At 41.1% G+C, this 18,629-nt stretch overlaps 2 protein-coding genes across 2 annotated transcripts in view; both read right to left on the bottom strand.

The window, feature by feature from the left end:
• SLC4A4 (solute carrier family 4 member 4) overlaps positions 1–7,148 on the bottom strand; it is a 236,856-nt gene extending 229,708 nt beyond the window's left edge. The window contains exon 1 of the mRNA XM_055700701.1: positions 6,362–7,148. The gene's annotated coding sequence lies outside the window, so the exon portion shown is untranslated. The remainder of the gene's footprint in view (positions 1–6,361) is intronic.
• Positions 7,149–7,296: 148 nt separating this feature from the next.
• On the bottom strand, positions 7,297–18,385 carry DCK (deoxycytidine kinase). Its single transcript, XM_055700705.1, has 7 exons — positions 18,103–18,385; positions 16,846–16,964; positions 15,227–15,420; positions 14,022–14,169; positions 12,388–12,503; positions 11,806–11,905; positions 7,297–8,667 (listed from the first exon to the last, which is right to left on the bottom strand). The coding sequence occupies exons 1-7, from the start codon at positions 18,170–18,172 to the stop codon at positions 8,641–8,643; spliced, it is 774 nt and encodes a 257-aa protein (XP_055556680.1). The 5' UTR covers positions 18,173–18,385; the 3' UTR covers positions 7,297–8,640.
• Between the last annotated feature and the right edge of the window lie 244 nt (positions 18,386–18,629).

The raw sequence follows: 18,629 nt of genomic DNA, 5'->3' as shown, positions 1-18,629 counted from the left end.
TTTTCCATGTCAGTTGACAACTCCCACGCAAGTATTCCACCCTTTACTTTTTCCATATGACTGTTTCTTGCAGCATCAAGCATCACTTATGGAGACCACATCCTGGCTCCTGCTAGTCTTACATCTTACTCAAGTAAAAAGGTATACTCATTCATTACCTGTTTACATCTTACTTTTCATTTCAGGTATATCTATGCATTCATTATGTCCAGGCTCATAACAAAATTTCTTTCGCTTAAACATGTCTCAACTCCCTCTCTTTAAAATACAGCAACTAAGAACTTGCCTCTAGCCCCTTCCCCCCTCCCCAACTACTCATGCAGCAGTTAAAAGGTTAAAAATACAGAACAAATCTTAAGGCACTCCTTGCTATCAGCAGTGCAGGTGCTACCAATGAGTCATGCTCAGAAAAGCAACCTGTCCAAGACCACATGATTCAGCAACAGTCAACACTAGAACCAAGGACTTTGAAATACTAACGCTTTGTTATTATTTCAAATTAAAGCTGATTTTACAAACATTAAACATGTCCCCTTAAAACAAACAAAACTAACCAAAAATAACCATAAAACCAAACTACATACAGCCATAATAGCCATTGTTTAACCAGTACCGTGATCTTGCAAGTCTTAACATAGGTCAGAGACAGCACTGAAAAAAAAAAAAGTGGAAATTAAACTGGGGGTCACAGCAGTGCCCAAACCCAAGGGTGTTCATGAAGAAACCTGCAGGGTAGATACCCCAAAACCTAAAGCACAGTATTTTCATTTGTCTGTACTCACCTACAACGCTATGCCACAGCTGAGGTTTTCTGCTAAATAAGGAAAGCAAACTGCATTTTATACAGCCTTAACACGTTATTCAGTGTATGATACACAAAATATGCTGGTAGCTCATTAAGTTAACAGGATTCATCACAACTGACTTTGAGAAACACGGCAGAAAGGCAGAATGTTAGGAAAAACCTTGCTAGTAACATTAGCTGCTAGGCTTTCTTGTCTAGAAATCCATACACCAAGCTGGCCACAGGAGAGAAAAATTGAAGAAATACAGCTTTCTTCTATCTCAAATAAGGGGGGGTGGGGGGAGAGACACTTTGCATGGAGTAACGCTTGGGGGGGGGAAATCAAGTTACTTGCCATGTTCAATAAACACAGTGCTCCCTTAAAAAGAGACTATAAAGACTTTTAGTAAAATTTACCAACAAACAAAAAAACCCCAAACAGAACACCCTGAAATCAAGAAGCAGAAGTGGAAATCTGTACTTACATTAAGAGGCTGAGAATTCTAGTATGAACATCTACTTTCAAGACCCTAGAGAAAGGCAACGTCATTCAGTGGACACGCTATTCCAGCCAGCAGGAAATGGTGTAGGACAGATCTAATCCCTTGCAGAAATGTCTTCAAAGATCTAAACCAACTACAGCTACCCACGGCAACCATCAGTACAGTAACAGCCAATAGTTTAGCCTAATTACATAGGCTCAGACTGCAGGAGCTCAGGAGATAAAACGACAGACAGAGCAGTGTGGGTATCAGCACCCAATGCATATGCTGTTGTAAGTTAATGAAACACAAAGGGTTCAGTCCAGCTGCAGAAGGAGAATCAGGTTATATTCCGTGATATATCAGGTGCTAGAGACAAGCAGAGCAGAACATGCAAACAAAACCCCCTCAAAGACAGCACAACAAATATGGAGACAAAGCCCTGACAAAAAGCAACTAAAAGGAGGACTTTGCAGATCCAGAAACCTTCAGTCCCTGCTCCACAGAAAGCAGTCAGAGAATTGCCACATTTTCAGCAATGCTTTCTGACCTACTGCCAACATGACTCCAACTGGATTGTAAAGGCAATTCCAGAAGCAATGCTAACAGCAGTATTTAAAGCCAAAAGTGCAACCAGTTGCTGGAGATGTCCTCATCTGAGAGCAACGGGCAAGTGCAGAACATCAATAAAACATAAAACTAAGATGCATTATCACTTTGAGTGTATCATGGGTGAACAGCCTTGGGAGAAAAAGAAATGTTCAGTTAGTGACTCACCTCTGGCATGGACAAATTCTTTAGCCCTATGGCATGCATAGCCTAACTATAGGTCTTAACAGACACTATGAAAAGCCATTTCTTACAGGAGCTAGGTAACTACAAACGTGACCAAGATGCTAGCGGCATCACACAAGTTTAAGCATGTGATATAGCCATTACACTTGACAGATACAATCAGAAATAATTTCTAGAGCGTACCATGCCATAGCATCTTGGCATCACTCAGTCCTGCCCATACTAAAATGCTGCACAGGATGGGAAGCCCCAAGCAGCAGGACAATCGCCCACTTGGCCACAAGCCTCATGCTGTCCTCCAAGGAAAAGGCTAATCTTGTACATAAACTACAATTATGTTCAAAGGGGACAGAGCATAAATCTCAGCAGGCAAGAGCTGAAACTGGGAGATCAATATGTACTTCACAGCTGAACGTCTAAGAATAGTAGGGGCACTCATTAGCTACAAATACACAATTGTAAGCACAAACACAATAGCACGAGGCATGCTGAAAACAGACACTGCCCAAGAAAAGGAGGGCTCCCAGCCCCAGACAATTTCAGTTAACTCTCCAAGACCTAAACCTGCTCAATTCCACAAAACGGAGCTACATTCCTTTGTCACAATACAAATGAAGCCTATCACTCAGAAACCAGAACATTTAAAGCACGCTCCAGCAGGAACTGCAGTTAAAACAGGCCGTAAAAGCTACGGGATTCTAACAAGCTATTGTCAGACCATGGTCACAGTACACTGCAACAGAAACCCCATGAGAACAAACTCATCAGTCAGTTGACCAAGTGCGTATCCCCTAGGCAATAACAAAGCAGAGACAGCAAAGAAACCGTGGACAAGTACACATGAAATACCTACCCAGCTATGCTGGACCATTGCAATAAACCCTTGTGAAACAAGCAGCGTTGCAGATCAGGAACAGATACCTGAAGTCCTGCTTTCTATAAAAGCGGGTCTTCTCCTCCCGAGGCGCAGCCCAGATGGGACACAGGCAGCCAACCCAGACCAGTGGATCTGCTGCAACAACAGTCGATGACCTGAGGCCACTGTACACAGCTGAGAGGGTCAGGGTAAAGGCCACCAGCTAGCCCCACAGAGAGGACAAAGCCAAAGGTGAGTGGAAACTTAGCAGAGAGCAATAGCTATTGTGTTAGGAAAGTAGCAGGGGCAAATCTGAACATAATTAATGAAAAAAAAGAGCACACTCTCAGCATACAGCCATAGACAGTGCTGAAACTGTTGTCTGAAGAGCAGACTTGTGGCCCGGTGTGCAAGAAGAAAATTTTCACATGCTCAGGGAGACATCGCTTATTTATTTCAGGTTTGCACAGAGCTGAGGGCTAGGTGGTGTTCCACAAAGCAAGCCCCCCTAAGGAGACTTCTTGCAATGTATATGTACAGTTGGTAAGTTTCCAAATCCATCCTCTTTACACTGGTAAGTTAGCAATTGACATAGAATTATAATATGGTTACACACCGATTTCCACTATCAAACATACTCGGGGGAGGGGTCTTTACCTGGGGAAGGGTCTTTTTGACCTACGGGTGTGATTTCTAGTATTATAATGAGGGTGGTTCAGTTAAGGATACATGGACCTTGAGTATTCTTGCCAAGCTGGCAATGCATCCTCAAAGTATCCTTATTCAAAGCCTAATTGTTCCAGTGTCCTTGCTCAAAGAATGGCTGTGTACTTTTCTCATTACAGACTAAACTTGTCAACATATACAAAGTATATCATGCACAACGCAATCAGAGACCATTCTAAACTTTCCAAGTTATCCTTCAACAAAACCAGGAGGAGTTAGGAAGAGCCCCAGCAATCAGGTGGGTTAACACAGGAGAACTGCTCAGAAAAGACGACTAGAAAACCTAAGGTAATGAACTGGAACAAAGACAGAAGCCCCATCCTCAAGTAGGCTGCATACCAGTGAAATTTTGGCTTTAACAAGTCTGTTACAACTTGCACGAGATCATGGTTTTAGTAGTTATTAAAAGACAAGTCACAACTTAGAAGGAAATGGGGAGAAAAAGCACAAAATGCAGAACAGTGAAAAATCTGGAGGAAGCACAGGAACGTACTCTGAATGAACTGCAGCAGCAGTATCTTTGTCAGTAACTCTCAGGAACTGACTGCCTTTTTCTGGCAGTACCATTAGCCAGCAAACATAAACAGTGCGAGCTGGATCACCCTAACACTCTGGAGATATGTATATGTTAATGTACACCCTGCCCAAAACATTGGGAAAAGCACTCAGCAGAAATCCAAGATGTGGGCAATACCTTATATTCTATTTCAGCATACACTGTATTATTATTTACACTATCGTATTATTTATACCCATGGATTGAAACCTAGACCTAAGAACAACAAAAGTCACCTACACACAACAGCCTAGGCTTTCAGGCTCTGCACATTACATTGATTTCACATCAGCACTGAATACCACCCTAAGGTAAAATAAATCACTTCACTTACTCCCAGTACGGAATCCACACTCCTTGTCACTAGTGGATTTCAATCAGAATTTCAGTGGATCCATACCCAGTTCAGGCTTATATTTGGCACATTAAGTACCGTGCGTGGCTTCAGTTAGTAGAATTCTTAATGGCTTTATTTTCCCAGTATGCTGCCAGCATTACTATCACTCGCTGTCTGCACTCGGACAGGAGAGCTCAGTGCTAGATGACTGTTATCACTCAGACACACCAGGATTAATGTTATCCACGCGCCAATGTTCACTCACAGAACAGAAACAGCTGGTGGCTGCACAGAAGAGACCTTCTGGTGTCAAAACCCCCCCTGTTAGCTCATCCTTTTCTAGTCTTTCCCTTAATCCAGCAGAGGCTTGTTTTATCCCACTCCCTCCAGAGATCAAGATCTATCTCATTCAGTAGAGTATTTATTAATCAGTGTAACGGTTTTTTGCTTGGGCAAAGTGAGGGAGTGACCTCTTCCTTCTTTACCTTTTCCAAAGCCATTCACTATTTAAACCCTGATCTCGCAGCCAGCTCGGGAAGCAAGAACCGAGGACACAATGACCTCGTGTGGCAGATTCCGCACACAGCTTCCCCATTACCAGTAGCTACAGGGACAGCAGCACAGGTTTTGCCATCAATTTTTATTTCAGTATTAGATTTGTAATATGTCTCCTTTCCTCAGAAACGGTCACAGGTTTTGGTAGCATCTTTTCCAGTGAGCTAACTTCAATGCAATTGACGTTGCACTGATGGCTTTAATAAGTATCTTTTGAAGCAAATAAATAATTTCTATTGGCCACGAATCTGGGCCTGGGCCCCCTTTCAGGAGGGCATCAAAACATCCCAGTGATAAATCTAAAACCAGGGCTGCCTTCATTCTCAATTCTTCAGTAGAGCGCTTCAGACCTACAAAACAGCACATCAATATGAACTAACTACATCTCCCAGCCTTCTGAAGATGTAGGGAGATACAGTATTTTAAAGATACAAAGACAAGCAAAGAGAGGTTTACTCACACTCACGTAGCGAGTCTAAACAGGAACTGGAAAAACAATCCTAGAGTCCCTACACCTAGCTACACTGAAACCTCTTGGCAATATCAATTGCATGCTTTTTTTTCCTAAGATTTAACTTAATTATTACTACATACATACTTCCCCAGTCTCTGCTTAACAGTTTATGGTGAGTTTCTCCTGTGCCATTTTTATTTCACCAATAGATTCCTGGAGTCTTTTAATTACTGGAAAAAGAACAGAACAATTCAATACTTGTCACATTTTGCACACAACTATATTATTATGAAGTCTGCTTAAATAAACAGAAAACAGTAGAAATAAGCAACCAGCACAAAACTATAGAAAATTAAATTCTACCCACAAAACTGGTTGCTGTTCTAAGCATTTAGATTAAGAGAACTTAAAATCCACTACACAGAAAACAACTACAAGGACTGAAAACAATATGAGGCAATATTATGTCCACTGGTCACACGTGTACTTGCATAGCAATTAAAACACTACCAATCAGTATTTTAATCTGTATCCCAAGTGTAAAAAAACCTAACAAACCCCACATACCCATTTTGTTTCCCGATCATGATGAGACTTGATCAAAACAAGCAAGCATTTCTAGCCAGTTCCATCAAAGGATCTCTTACCCAAGGGAAGAGAAAAGGGCACAGCATTCAAAGACTGAAACAACATCATCACCAGACAGCAGAGAGCAGCTCAGAAACCTTCCATCTCTCTAATACGCAGAAAACCAACACAACAGTCCTGTTTTGCGGTAGCCTGGGAATAGATTTAAACAAAGAAAAGAATACTGACAAATTTGGAAGTCTGAGGTGTGAAGTTTAAGCTGACACACAGGCAGAACAGGCTAAGGACATCTCCGCTTCTGTTTACGCTGCATCTGTCCTACATACAAATAACTGCAGCTTCACATACTTCAGCCCAGCTACTTTCAAAGCCCTGAAAAGCATGGGGGAGGGTGGGGTGTGTGTTTTGGGTTTGTTACTGGTTTTTTTCCACAGCAATTAAAAACATTCTAACAATCGGTCATGACTTTGCTCCTTCAAACGCAAACTTGGCAGTCAGAGATTTTGCAAAGCTTTCTGGAACGGGATGCAGATAACCTGCCACAGAATTTCTGTGTGCTCTGTGATGGGTTTAAAAAGAAGTCTTTATTAGAACTCAGACTTGTTTACTCCTTGCAATGAGCACTGTCATTCCAATTCCTGTAATTACATCCACAATTTTGACAGCTGAAACTGTAGGAATAATTGCACTGTTAGTCGTTACTGTTCAGACTGTTGCCAAGAATATTTTAAAGGCATCTAATATGTCTTTAAAATAAATCTCAACTGAATCTTCATCCGTTGCACCACAATTTATTTCTGGAGCAAACATCTTAAAATCCTGCCTTTTACGAGGCAACCTTGGAAGTCCAAAACAAGATTTTCTACCACACTATTGCTACATTCCACTATAACATCAATGTTATACAACACATTCCTACTGATCAGTAAGTTATACATGTGATACATTTTATGTAATCCCATGTCTCTATCCCATCAGTTCATTTCCCACACACAAGAAGTCTGAAGCCAGTCACAGCATTTCAGAAATCTTAGAGAACTTCTACAGCAGACTGAAAATCCATTATCTTAAATTCATCCATCGTACCACTATTGCGTACCAGCCATCCACAAGATGATTTCTTTTATGAGACAAGGGAGCCAACACTATTAAGCACTGAAAAAGTCTTTCCAAGCACTTTTATTTTTCAACGGTTAGAGAACACCAACACAATTGCAACCACAAAGGAAGAAATTTAATCTCAAATTAACAGGTAACACAGGCACCACAAAAGACAATAAAACACTTTACAATAAAATTCTGCATTCAAAAGCCCACTGTGCACTCATTCAGAAATGTTTAAAGCAGAACTAAGCAACTCAAAACCACAGTATTAAGGTGTGTGCCCTGTATAGTTTGTATTTTCTGCACCTGAAACAAAAGTGGCTCAGATTATAAAACAAGATGCACTAGAACACCAGCTATTCCATCAGAGGTCTCCCCCCTTCTTACTACAAGAAGATGAGAAAGGACAGCCTGCTTCCAATATTGCAGAATCTTGTATAAGCACCCAGAAGGCCCAGTAAACAAATGGAGAAACTGGAACAAAAGTAGGAAGCCTCCTCTGACATCCAAAAAGTGACTAAGGAAAGGTTTAGAAAGACGTCATTTACAGATGGAGGCCATTTGCAAAATTTTCTTCTTCCTTTTATGGCACCCATCAATAAAACATAGTCCTTTACAGGAAAAGAGAACTTGCCAGCAACAAAAACCAGCTTTGTTTTATTAAGAGCTGAAAAAACAATAAATTGGAAAAACCCCAAACATGCTAACGAATAGCTAAAGCCTCTCAATATCGTAGTTTGCAGTGTACACTGAAAATGTAAGATATAAAATCTCATTTGGCATCTACAGAATTTCAGCCATATTTAGATCTCCTTTAATTCAGTGCATTCCATGAAGAACTTCACCTATCAAATTTGTCAATTACTTTCTTTTTTTTGTATACCTTACAATATAAAACTCTGGGTTATCTTAAAATTCCCTCACCAGCAGAAATATTTTGGGTTTTTTTCTTCCTCAGAACAATGAGACATCCATTACGAATCAATTCCACTATAAAAAAAACAAAAACCCCAAAAAACAAAACAAAACAAAAAACCAAGAGATCTAAAAACCCATTACCTTCTTGAAAATTAAATAGCTACTGGGCACAAAATAAATTAAAAATACAATAGAATACTCCAGAAGAACTTATTTGTCTGATTAGAAACAGGCACAACGTTTGAGAACTCCCAGAATTCTAGTATCTTCAGAATCTGTGTGTGTTACTTAATATAATACTCAACAGACCTACTGATGTATTTAATAATTTCCCTATTCACAAAGTTTGTTTGTTCCTCACAATTATATCAACAGGATTGAGTCCTGCCTCTCCAGAGGCCTTCTATAAAAGCAGAAGCTGTACTTCAGACTTTGATCACACAGATGTTTGGAACAGCTTGACTCTGCCTGCGCTTCAAAGAGGATTATAACGTGCTCAAAAATTCTTTGACCTGCAAAAAGAAACAAATATTGTCAATCAAACTAAGTATTTATTAACAGAAGTATACAGCAACTACACACACCTCTCCACTGCTTCGTGCTTAACTACAACCTACAGAAGCAGGAACTGGGAAAAATAATCTTATGCTATGTCCTTTCTTGTCCATCAAGAACTTTTTCAGCGATGGTACCTGTAATTTAGCAGGTGCTGAGACACACACATTGGAATGATGCTCATTCCTCCTGTGGTCCTAAACTACTGCCCTACATCACAAGTGAACTGTCTTAAAAGCAGGTCCAACCTAAACACAAGGGAGATAATGACAACCTCAGAAAAGCTGCCCCTTGGAAAATACCAAGTCACACTCACCTCCAGAACACTGTTAATTTATTAATGTCAATGAACAACCCAATGCAGCTAAATAGTATGTTCCTTGGAATCTGAGGTTGGCAAATTTATGATAGAACAATACCTAGAAAAACCATAGTACTCAAAAATATCCGATACTGTAGAACAATAGTTCAACTGAAGCTGAACTTCATTTCCAGTACTTGAAGAGTGGCTCAAATGGCTACAGCTACCTAAAAATTAATGGTGAAGTTCTGGTCCATAGAACGCTACATAGAAACCTGAGACAGAAATCCACAATCCTACACAAAGCACCAAGACCCAGCACAGCAGCACCTCAAACGATCTCTGCTACTGTATGAAAACTGGAACCAAGACAAGCAGCATGCCAAGCGTTATGCTTATACGTGTAGTCACTTAACATCTTCAATTCAGGTCACTACCAAAGGTTGCAGGAAGACAACACGCTGAGAACACACTTATTGCCACAAGTACACGTGCCTTTTTGTTGTGCCCCCTTCGCTCCCTGTCCACAAAAGTAAAAGAATAATTACTCCCTCCCTTTAAAGCATAGTGGGGGGAGGAGGAGGTGGCAGCAAGGGCCGGGCCATCTTTTTTAAACTATAAAAACCCAGAGGGTACAAGACCCAGGGAATACAAGGCCTAGGCACACAACTCCTACCTCTTAGCTCCAGGAGCATCCTAGCAACTACACTGTGATACAGCCTGAACTGCGAGCATTTACCTCTCTGTCCACTCAAAAGCTAGAAAGGAATCGACAATTTATGGAGAACATGGTATTCTTCTTTTGGCAGAAGCTCTCACACACAGAGCACATCTGTAAACATTTTGTCCAAATTCTTGATGTGAAATGGAAATAGATCTTGGATCCTGTTCTCCAGCTGTGACCCTTCCCTTCCTAGTTCAGGGCTCAAGAAGGTGGAAGGAAAAGAAGAGGTCAAATCCCTTCATGTAGAGAAGGGAACACATAACTGTGCCAATACTCTAACTTGAAAGGTATCAGGAGAAAGCTACCCTCCACTTTCAAAAACAGCAACAGTAACACCGCATGATGAACACTATCACAATTTACACACTAGGCACAGTTTCAAGACAGGTCTCTGAAAGTGAGCATCGCAACAGAGGTGAGAAGGAAGCCTACAGGTTTTGGTCCCTGTTGGACATAAGCATACGCTAAAGGCCAGAGCACCCAGCCTCATGGAGACTGTAGCAGTTCTGCAACTCCACTTAGGAAACGCCAAAAAATAAGGCAAACACAGGGCTTAGGCTGTTCCCAGATAACCTGACAGCTACACAGGAGTCAATTCCTCCAAAATCCTTATTTAGGTGCCTGAGCTTGGCCTTATCTCATGGCACACATGGGAAGCACATTCACTCCACAGCTGCAAGGTCCAGTCATTCCATCAATTAACAAGGTTTAAAAGAGCAAATACCATGAAGACTGGTTTTAATCAGGTGAACAGTTCTACTTCTCAGTGGATAAACGGAGATCAAAGGACAAAGCTGCCTTTCTCATGAGGTAAACAATTTATTGCCAATTGTGCACTGCTAAGGTCTGTAACTTGTTGCAGCTACTCAAATAAAAGTCAAGTTGTCCTCAGCTGAATCCCATCAAGATTCAAATACCAATCACCTGAGCAGTTAAAAATATGTATTTTACAGCTAGGCCAAACCATCAATATTACACTTATTTGTGCTAAGGATTAGATCTTAACACAAACAGAAACCTCAACTTGAACTCTTTTTTGTATCAAATAGGCATTTTTTCCATGCCTCCAAATAAAACTAAAAAATACTTCTCATTTTCATTCTGTATTACTTCCTAAACAAAGTAGAAGGCTACATTTGAAAAGTACTCCCTGAAGTTTCAGACCACTGCTTTTGGGGAGGATTTTGAGTAACACTTTAGTAAACACAATTGAAGGGGAAAAAAACTTTAATGATAGTGTTAATTTAATAAACAAGACTAAAAATAAGGAGTATTGCAGCAGGCTCTAAGACTGTTTATTATCTGAATGTAACCCCATGACCTAAATATTTTAGAAAGATGATTATACAGTGAAGTATATTTTTAGAGCAAAGGAACCCTATTTGCATTTGCTGTACTGCCCACTGCAGTGACACGCTAAACAGAAAAGAGGATAGCCTATACTCTCTTTTGTTTAGCTAGCAGTATCTGCAAACCTAAACCATTTGCCGTTGGCCTAGTGCTTCAGATTAAAATTCAACTGCAAGTTCAGCCAACTCATCCTTCAGTTTTCCACTATAAAGGTTTTGTACTGTATTTTCACAGTACCTGGCGCCGAAGTTCTTTTATTGACTAGCCCACTAGGTTAGACACTTTCACACTTAATGTAAGGAAGACTTTACCCTGGACATCCAACTCAGACCTATGCAGCCTTTTTTCTCCCTCAACAGCTACCCTCATTCTCTGCCAATTCCATCACATTTCTTAGGATACCTGCACAATGTTAGAAGCAGAACATAGCAAGTAACAGTTCTTTCATAGTTGAGGGTTATTTAAATTAGAAATTGAAATCTGCAAACAAAACTACTAGTGAAAGCCTTCTCAAACAACCCTGGAATATTTCATCCTTCCCCCCTACTTTTTTTTTTAATGGAAAACTTATGTAATAAATAATATGAAGAATCATAGGTTCTAAGTCTAGTCTGACTTCAAAGAATGCTACACTTTCAGATGCAAGAAGTATCCTGAATTCATTTTGATGTGCTGGCAATAAACCTAAATCATCAGTTTGATCTACTTGTGAAATTTTACCTTTTCAGTCATGTGATCATATATGTCCTTTTTGCCTTTGAAGTCTTCATTAACATCTAACGTTAAAATAGGTATTTCCTGAAGATATTCAAAATCCATTCTGTATTGGGATAGGAACAAAGAAAATATTACTAGCTGGAAAAAGTATACATCATTCAAGCCCCTGTCAGCATTTTCATTGTTAAGAATCCCATGAAAAGAACTGCATAGATAAATTACAGCCATGAATTCTGAATATAAAGCAAAATGAATTTACCATGTGGCTCCTAGGATCCATTATTGATTCTTGAATATTCTGCTCCCCCCAACACCTAATATGAAATTCAACTGTCTATTAAAATTAGTTTAGCTCAACCCTCTCCTATTCAGAGCTCTAGCTGAAGAAAATTCAGGGCACATTGCACGTCCTTGCAGTAATTAACATACCATAAAGGCAGTACTACTAAGAAAGGATACATAGAAATATTCCTGGAGTTTAACTTTATCTATATAAAAAGCTGAAGTTTCACTGGTGGAAAAAGCACTATGGAACATCCTTACAAAGATTTATCCATCTTTAAGTAACCATTAAACAAAGCCTACCGCAATGTCCTGTGCTGAAGCCAACTTTCGTGCTTGTAATGAAGCTTCTCCAGATACTCAATGGGAATTTCTTGCTCTTCATCTCTTCCACGCAAGTAAATCCTATTTAAGCATTTCTAAAGGTAAAAGATTTTTCAAAAAAAAAATTGGTTGTTTTTGCAGACCTACAGAGGAAGTCTAGCTTGCTGAAGGTCTTTTTTACCAACCCTTCCTACTGTGCTCAGTATGCCACTCTTTGCCAAAGATGAATACTCAACTTGCCAGCTATCTTATAAGCATAGAAACACCACGCCATGTTCAGCTGATGGAGCCCACAAACTACACACAAAAATCAAAGAAGGACCCAAGGAAATGTAACACATTATTTCTCCACTACAAGGAAAGGTCACAAACAAGCTCTTTATTAAATGAAGGGGTACCAGCGTACTGCATGAAAAGAGCATGGAAATATCCATTTGCCACCACAGACAAGCATTTCAAAATCTCATTATATATTCCTGGCTCTTAGGAATCCAGCTTTCAAATGTAGTAAATCATTTGTTCCTGTTCTGAGCACATCCAAAGCCTCAGTAACAAACCAATGAAAACTGCTTCATCTGGTGCACTTTGCTATTTAAATATAGGTTTTTGACTAAAGTGGCACAGAAAGACCTCAACAGCAAGCCTAATAGAAAAGCCCTCAGAGAAACTCTAGCATGTTACATTACACAGTTGTTTACAATAAATTTGAAAGCCTGAAAGATGGAAGTAAGGAAGTATGGAAGTGACCTGTAAGTTAATTACTGCAATTAGAGCTCTTCTAAGCCCTGATATTTTTCTCTTGTTTGTGTAGGTTTCATACTCAAAAGATAAATTTATTGTCTTGTCCTCTCCTTTTAAAAAAAACATTAAATGCCCAAAAGTCAAAGCATTGCCACAAAGCCTCACATACTGTAGGTGCATTCATCTGTCTTAGCTCCATTGCTCCAGGTAAAAGGGCTTCACACACATGCACCCTAAATTAGCTGTGATATTAACTATGAATTGTTTTAACAGCAATGTTCCTATAGCTATTTTGTACTTTCCTCTTTTCTTATTTTTTTCTTTACTTTTTCCTCTTTTTTTCTTTCATTCCAGTAGTATTTTCTGGTTTGCTCTGGTCACATGTTCTCTTTTTATAACTAGAAAATCATTATCATCACATTTTATTTAAAAATACACAGGCTACATTTGAAATAACAATCTTAAGTATCTCCAGACTGCATCAGTCATAACTCAAGTATTATAGTCTTCAGGGGAATACTACAATCTGAACGGAACTCTAAACATTGAGATTTCTACAACAAAAGATAAGGGTTGCTCAAGATTTTAAGATTACATTTCAAAGAGAATTTCTCAACCATTTCCTTGCCCAAGACACTCAGAGCAATACCAAAACCAGATACAGTGCTATGTAATGACACACAATTGTGACCTCATTCGAATTGACTGCAAGCGTATTATTTTATCAAAAAAAAAGTCTAGAATCATAGTTAAACACTGTATTTTTTAAGAAAAAAAATACTATGGAAGCACAGACAAAGGTCAAATTTTACAGGCAAGGCATAGAACATCTACTCTCATTCTCTGCATGGTCATAAATTTTTATTCCTCACCTCAGGAGTGGCTCTGAGATAAATGATCCCATCCAGTGCTAGGCTTTGACCAAACTGCTTACTCATCCAGTCATGCCAGTCTTGGTATATAGTCCATTCAGTTTCATTCATGCAATCAGACTCATATAAATTAGCTGCAAAGATGTACCTGTGAACACAAAACAGTTACCTCAACAAAAACTAGCTTCAACACAGTTACTGCTTTGTTTGCCTGAAGTACTGCACAGTAACTGGAAAAGAAGTTGAGTGTTATGATTCTGTAACTTCTCTAACATGGGCTTAGACTGGAAACAGACAGCTTGTATCCCCATCCTATAACTATATTGATCACGGTTGCCCATAGCAGTGTCCACAAAAAGTGGTACCAGCGGTGATAAGACAAGGGGTAATGTGTTTAAGCTGAAAGAGGGTAGGTTTAGATTAGATGTTAGGAAGAAAATTCCTCACCGTGAGGGCAGCGAGGCACCGGCACAGGCTGCCCAGAGCAGCTGTGGGTGCCCCATCCCTGGCAGTGCTCAAGGCCAGGCTGGACGGGGCTGGGAGCAGCCTGGGCTGGTGGAAGGTGTCCCTGAGCCTGTGGGAGTGGGGTGGGAACTAGGTTCTCTTCAAGGTCCCATCCAGCCCAACCATTCTATGATTTCCAGTTCAGGTATCTTCAGGAATAATCTACAAACCACCACTGCTTTGTACGCTGTGGTCATTTATTTAGGATATATTAGAACACAGTGAACACCTAAAGGATTATGCAATGGGATTTAGTTATCAGATCTGACCTTACGAATCCAGAAACACGGGGTACGGCAATATGAACTAGCTAGACCTGTTTCAAGAACCATAAAAGAAAACAAGGCTAAGTGACAAGGAAAAAAAAAAAAAATCACTCATGACTCTTCTTGATGCCTACTCCGCTCTTCTCTTTGAAGGGAAACGTGCATACACAAATCATAAAAACATACGCACAAAGAATGAGAAACTACATATCAAGGTTATGCAACAAAACTATAAACCCACAAACCATTAATTTTACTTTACAGTCAACACCCCAGAGCAAGACAAAACCACTTACTGAGGTTATTGTTATTCACCAGTATCAAAATTATGATGAAAGGAGCTACAAAACTCAGTCACAGTCTGCTTTTTATTTATTTATGCATTTTACTTAGGAGAATTTTGATCTTCACTTTAAGGACTTCAGTCCAACATACCTGTCACTGTAGACGGATCGCTCGAAGAAGACCACAGGATTCTCCGCCTCTCTGAGTTTGCCATCAAGGGACCTCAGCTGAGCCCGGATCCTGCTGAGGCATGCATACGTCTGGAAAGTGAAAGACCACCTCTCTGGTTTCTCATACATCATCTGAAGCACATTTCCGCCACTCTTCTGCGATGTGGTCAGCTCCTGGTTTTAAACAAATATAGCAACCCTTTAAGTTGAGATAGTGGACGATCAAGGTAAAACAAGGTACAAGCGCTGTTTAGCCTTTATTTCAGGTTTACAATCACATCATTTACTTCTGAACCTTATTTGTAATATAAGACACAAATGCCAGTAATGTTATTCCTCCTACGGCACTGTGCTGAACAAGCAACTCCCTGCAATCTACAATGACAAAATGCTCAAGTACCAAAACACGTTCACCACTATTTACCTACTTTAACAAAAGAACAATATCCTCTCAGTACAAAAAGTCAACAGCAATGCAGAAAAATCCATGCTTCTTCTACTCTAAGGAACATAAATTTGAAGTTGAGCTCATTTTGATTTCCCATCTATTAATTACAGTTCCTATGGTAACAGCTGCTGATGCAGCATCTTAAGATATCTGATCTTACCTGGGAGATTCAGAACAGACTCCAGGCACAGAAATCTCTCTCAGCCCACATGGTAGATCAAACACCTCAAGACTGCTGCTAAAGCTCATGGAAAGAGCAAGCTGCATGTCTCAGTTTTACTTGAAAACACAGCCTACCAAAGGTGACCACTTCTGTCTGAATTTTTTTACTACAGTAACACCAAATCCAAATAAAGACACATTTAAAAAAAAAAAAATCTACAGAGATAAGGTCGACGCCTAGGTGATAGCTATTAAGATTCTGGAATTCCAGGTTTCATCCTCATCTCTTAATTCCCTGCAACCATACTTACACTAGCACACCAAACAGGGGCAGCACCATGCTCTGACACTGCAGCCAAGGGGCAGACAAGAGCAATATCCACAGCACTGAATTTTCTAAGCCTCCAAAAGGAGGCAGCTACATGCAGTGCACTTTTGGCAGAGTCCTCAGCCTATCCTGCTGCCCAAACCGTGCCTGAGAACTGCTTGGAAGAGTCGTAGCAGGCACAGGACTGCCAGGGACAGGGGACACAGCCTGGTTCCACTAGCCAGGATATAGCCCCTTAATCTATAATTCAAGTAGAGAAGATACAGCTGCAGTGACATTTCGTAAGTCACAAGACCCTTACAGTTTCACCAGTAAGGAATAAAACGTATAGAACTAGCCGCTGAAAAAGATTCACAGTTGCTAAAAGTAACTTCTGCCTAACTTTTTCTGTCCCTTGCTTTTATACATAAAATAAAACGGGCTTTTGCCACTTTCATAATTTACAACCTGATATTAAATAACATTTATTCTATAATACACTAAGCAAACTACAAAACGTGAACACAAATATCACTGTAAGAATCAGCAGAAGTGTTGCTATCATGTACATTTTCTAAAATATGTAGTCTATCAGATACATTGGTCTTCTGAAATTAGAACATTTGACTGGTTGGTTGTTGTTTTTAAAAAAAAGTTTCGCCTTAAGTTTCTTTTACCATACCTCACAATCCTTTTCAGAGTTTTGCTGAACATTGCACCATCTAGCTACAGGCTCAGGAACAACTTCCCATTCCTCATCAGCTTGCTTGAGAATATTCACAAATGTCGACTTCCCTGCAGCTATAGAGAAGCATTCGGGAAGAAAGGCAGTTATTTAATAACGACACTGTAATTATTTAACAACTACAGCTCTGGTTCCAAGTCCCATACTTATTCCATGTACTTTTGACTTCATGACAAACATGAATCAGAGACCATATCGGCAACCACAGATCAATTAATTGAGCAACAGGGTTTTCCTTTTTTATTTTGTACCACACACGACCACAGCCAATTTAACAAAAATCAATAATGACAAGTCTCAGCCCAGATCAACTATTTGGTTCTACAAAGTTATGTTTGCAGTCAGAACACCAAGTCTTTAAATATCTGAAGATACTTAGCAGTCCAGCCTCAAGCATGAAGTTGCTTTGTTATTTTAGGAAGGTAAAAAAAAAAAGGCAAGCAATATCAAAAGAAACATAAAGCAAAAGCAATGGTTTCCCAAATGAAGATACAAAAATGCATTATTAATTACTTCCTATAGCTGCAGATTGATGACTTCTGCGCTAACAGAAAAAAAAGCTCAGGAAATTTTTAAAAAAAGAGATACTTAAACCTGACAGAGTGCAATCAGCTATCAACCACCACAGTATGTGCCAGTAAACAAGCGGACACCCTGACAACTCATGAGCTCAATTTTAAGCACAGCTGCTTGGGGGGGGGGGGGGGAGTGTATCTCATAATGAGCAGCCCATAATTTTTCCTGCTCTTTAGAACAGTTTAACAGGCTTCTCTTGTTAGTTAGCAGGAGTACAGAGCATTACAAGTTTGACCTGACTCTGCATTTACATAGTTTTACACTACAATCAGGAAAAGCGCGGCAGCAGTCTTACCCAGGACTTCAACGCATGTTTAAAAAGGTAAAAAAGTTTAAAAATGTAATAGAAAACGCGCTTTCCCCCCTCCCCCCCAAAAAAAAAAATCTCGTCATGTTTGTAGCATTAATTTCTTCGGTATCAGCACAAAGTTTATCAAGTTATGAATAGGTCTGACGGCACAACACGCCTTGTCCAGGGGACCGGGGTCTCCCAAGGTGCCCCCAGTCTTCCCGGGGCCACCTCACAGCGCCAGGGCGGGAAGAGCCCGGCCGGGGGTGGGGGGTGGCTGCCCCGCGCAGGCCGCAGGGCCGCGCTGCCTCCCGCCGCCCCCGCCTCACCGATATTGCCCTCGACGGCGACCTTCTTGATCCTGCCGTCCAGCCGGCCGCGCTTGGGAGGGGTGGCCATGGCGGCGGAGCAGCGCGCTCTGCCCGCCGGCGCAGGACCGGGGCCGCCCGCCCGCCCGCCCGCCCTGGAAATAACGGCTGCCGCGCTCGCGCCCAGCCCGCACCCGCCTTCGAATTTGGCGCGCGGAGCCGCCCCACGTCACGGGCGCCGCGTACGGGTGGCCGCGAGGGCCTAGGAGCAAAGGCGAGGGGCCCCCGCCCCCGGCGGCAGCGCGGCGCGCTCGGCGGGCAGCCGGCAGGGTGGGTGGGCGAGCTCGGCGCCGCCGATCCAGGCAGCGCTTGCGGAACGAGGAGCACATCGATGGGCGGGCGCCACCCCGGCCCTCGCAACGCAGGGGGGCAGCCGGAGCGGGGCAGAGGCCACCTCGAAGTGACCGTGTGGTGCCCACACGCCACCATTTATGTCTAAAATCTTCTCGAAATAGCTTGGAAGCCGCACACAGGTTGGGCTTAAAGGA

This window comes from Falco cherrug, chromosome 1 (genome assembly GCF_023634085.1).
Source record: "Falco cherrug isolate bFalChe1 chromosome 1, bFalChe1.pri, whole genome shotgun sequence".
In the NCBI taxonomy this organism is placed as follows: Eukaryota; Metazoa; Chordata; class Aves; order Falconiformes; family Falconidae; genus Falco; species Falco cherrug.
Note: the sequence above shows the minus strand (reverse complement) of the source record. Positions and strands in the feature narration are given on the sequence as shown.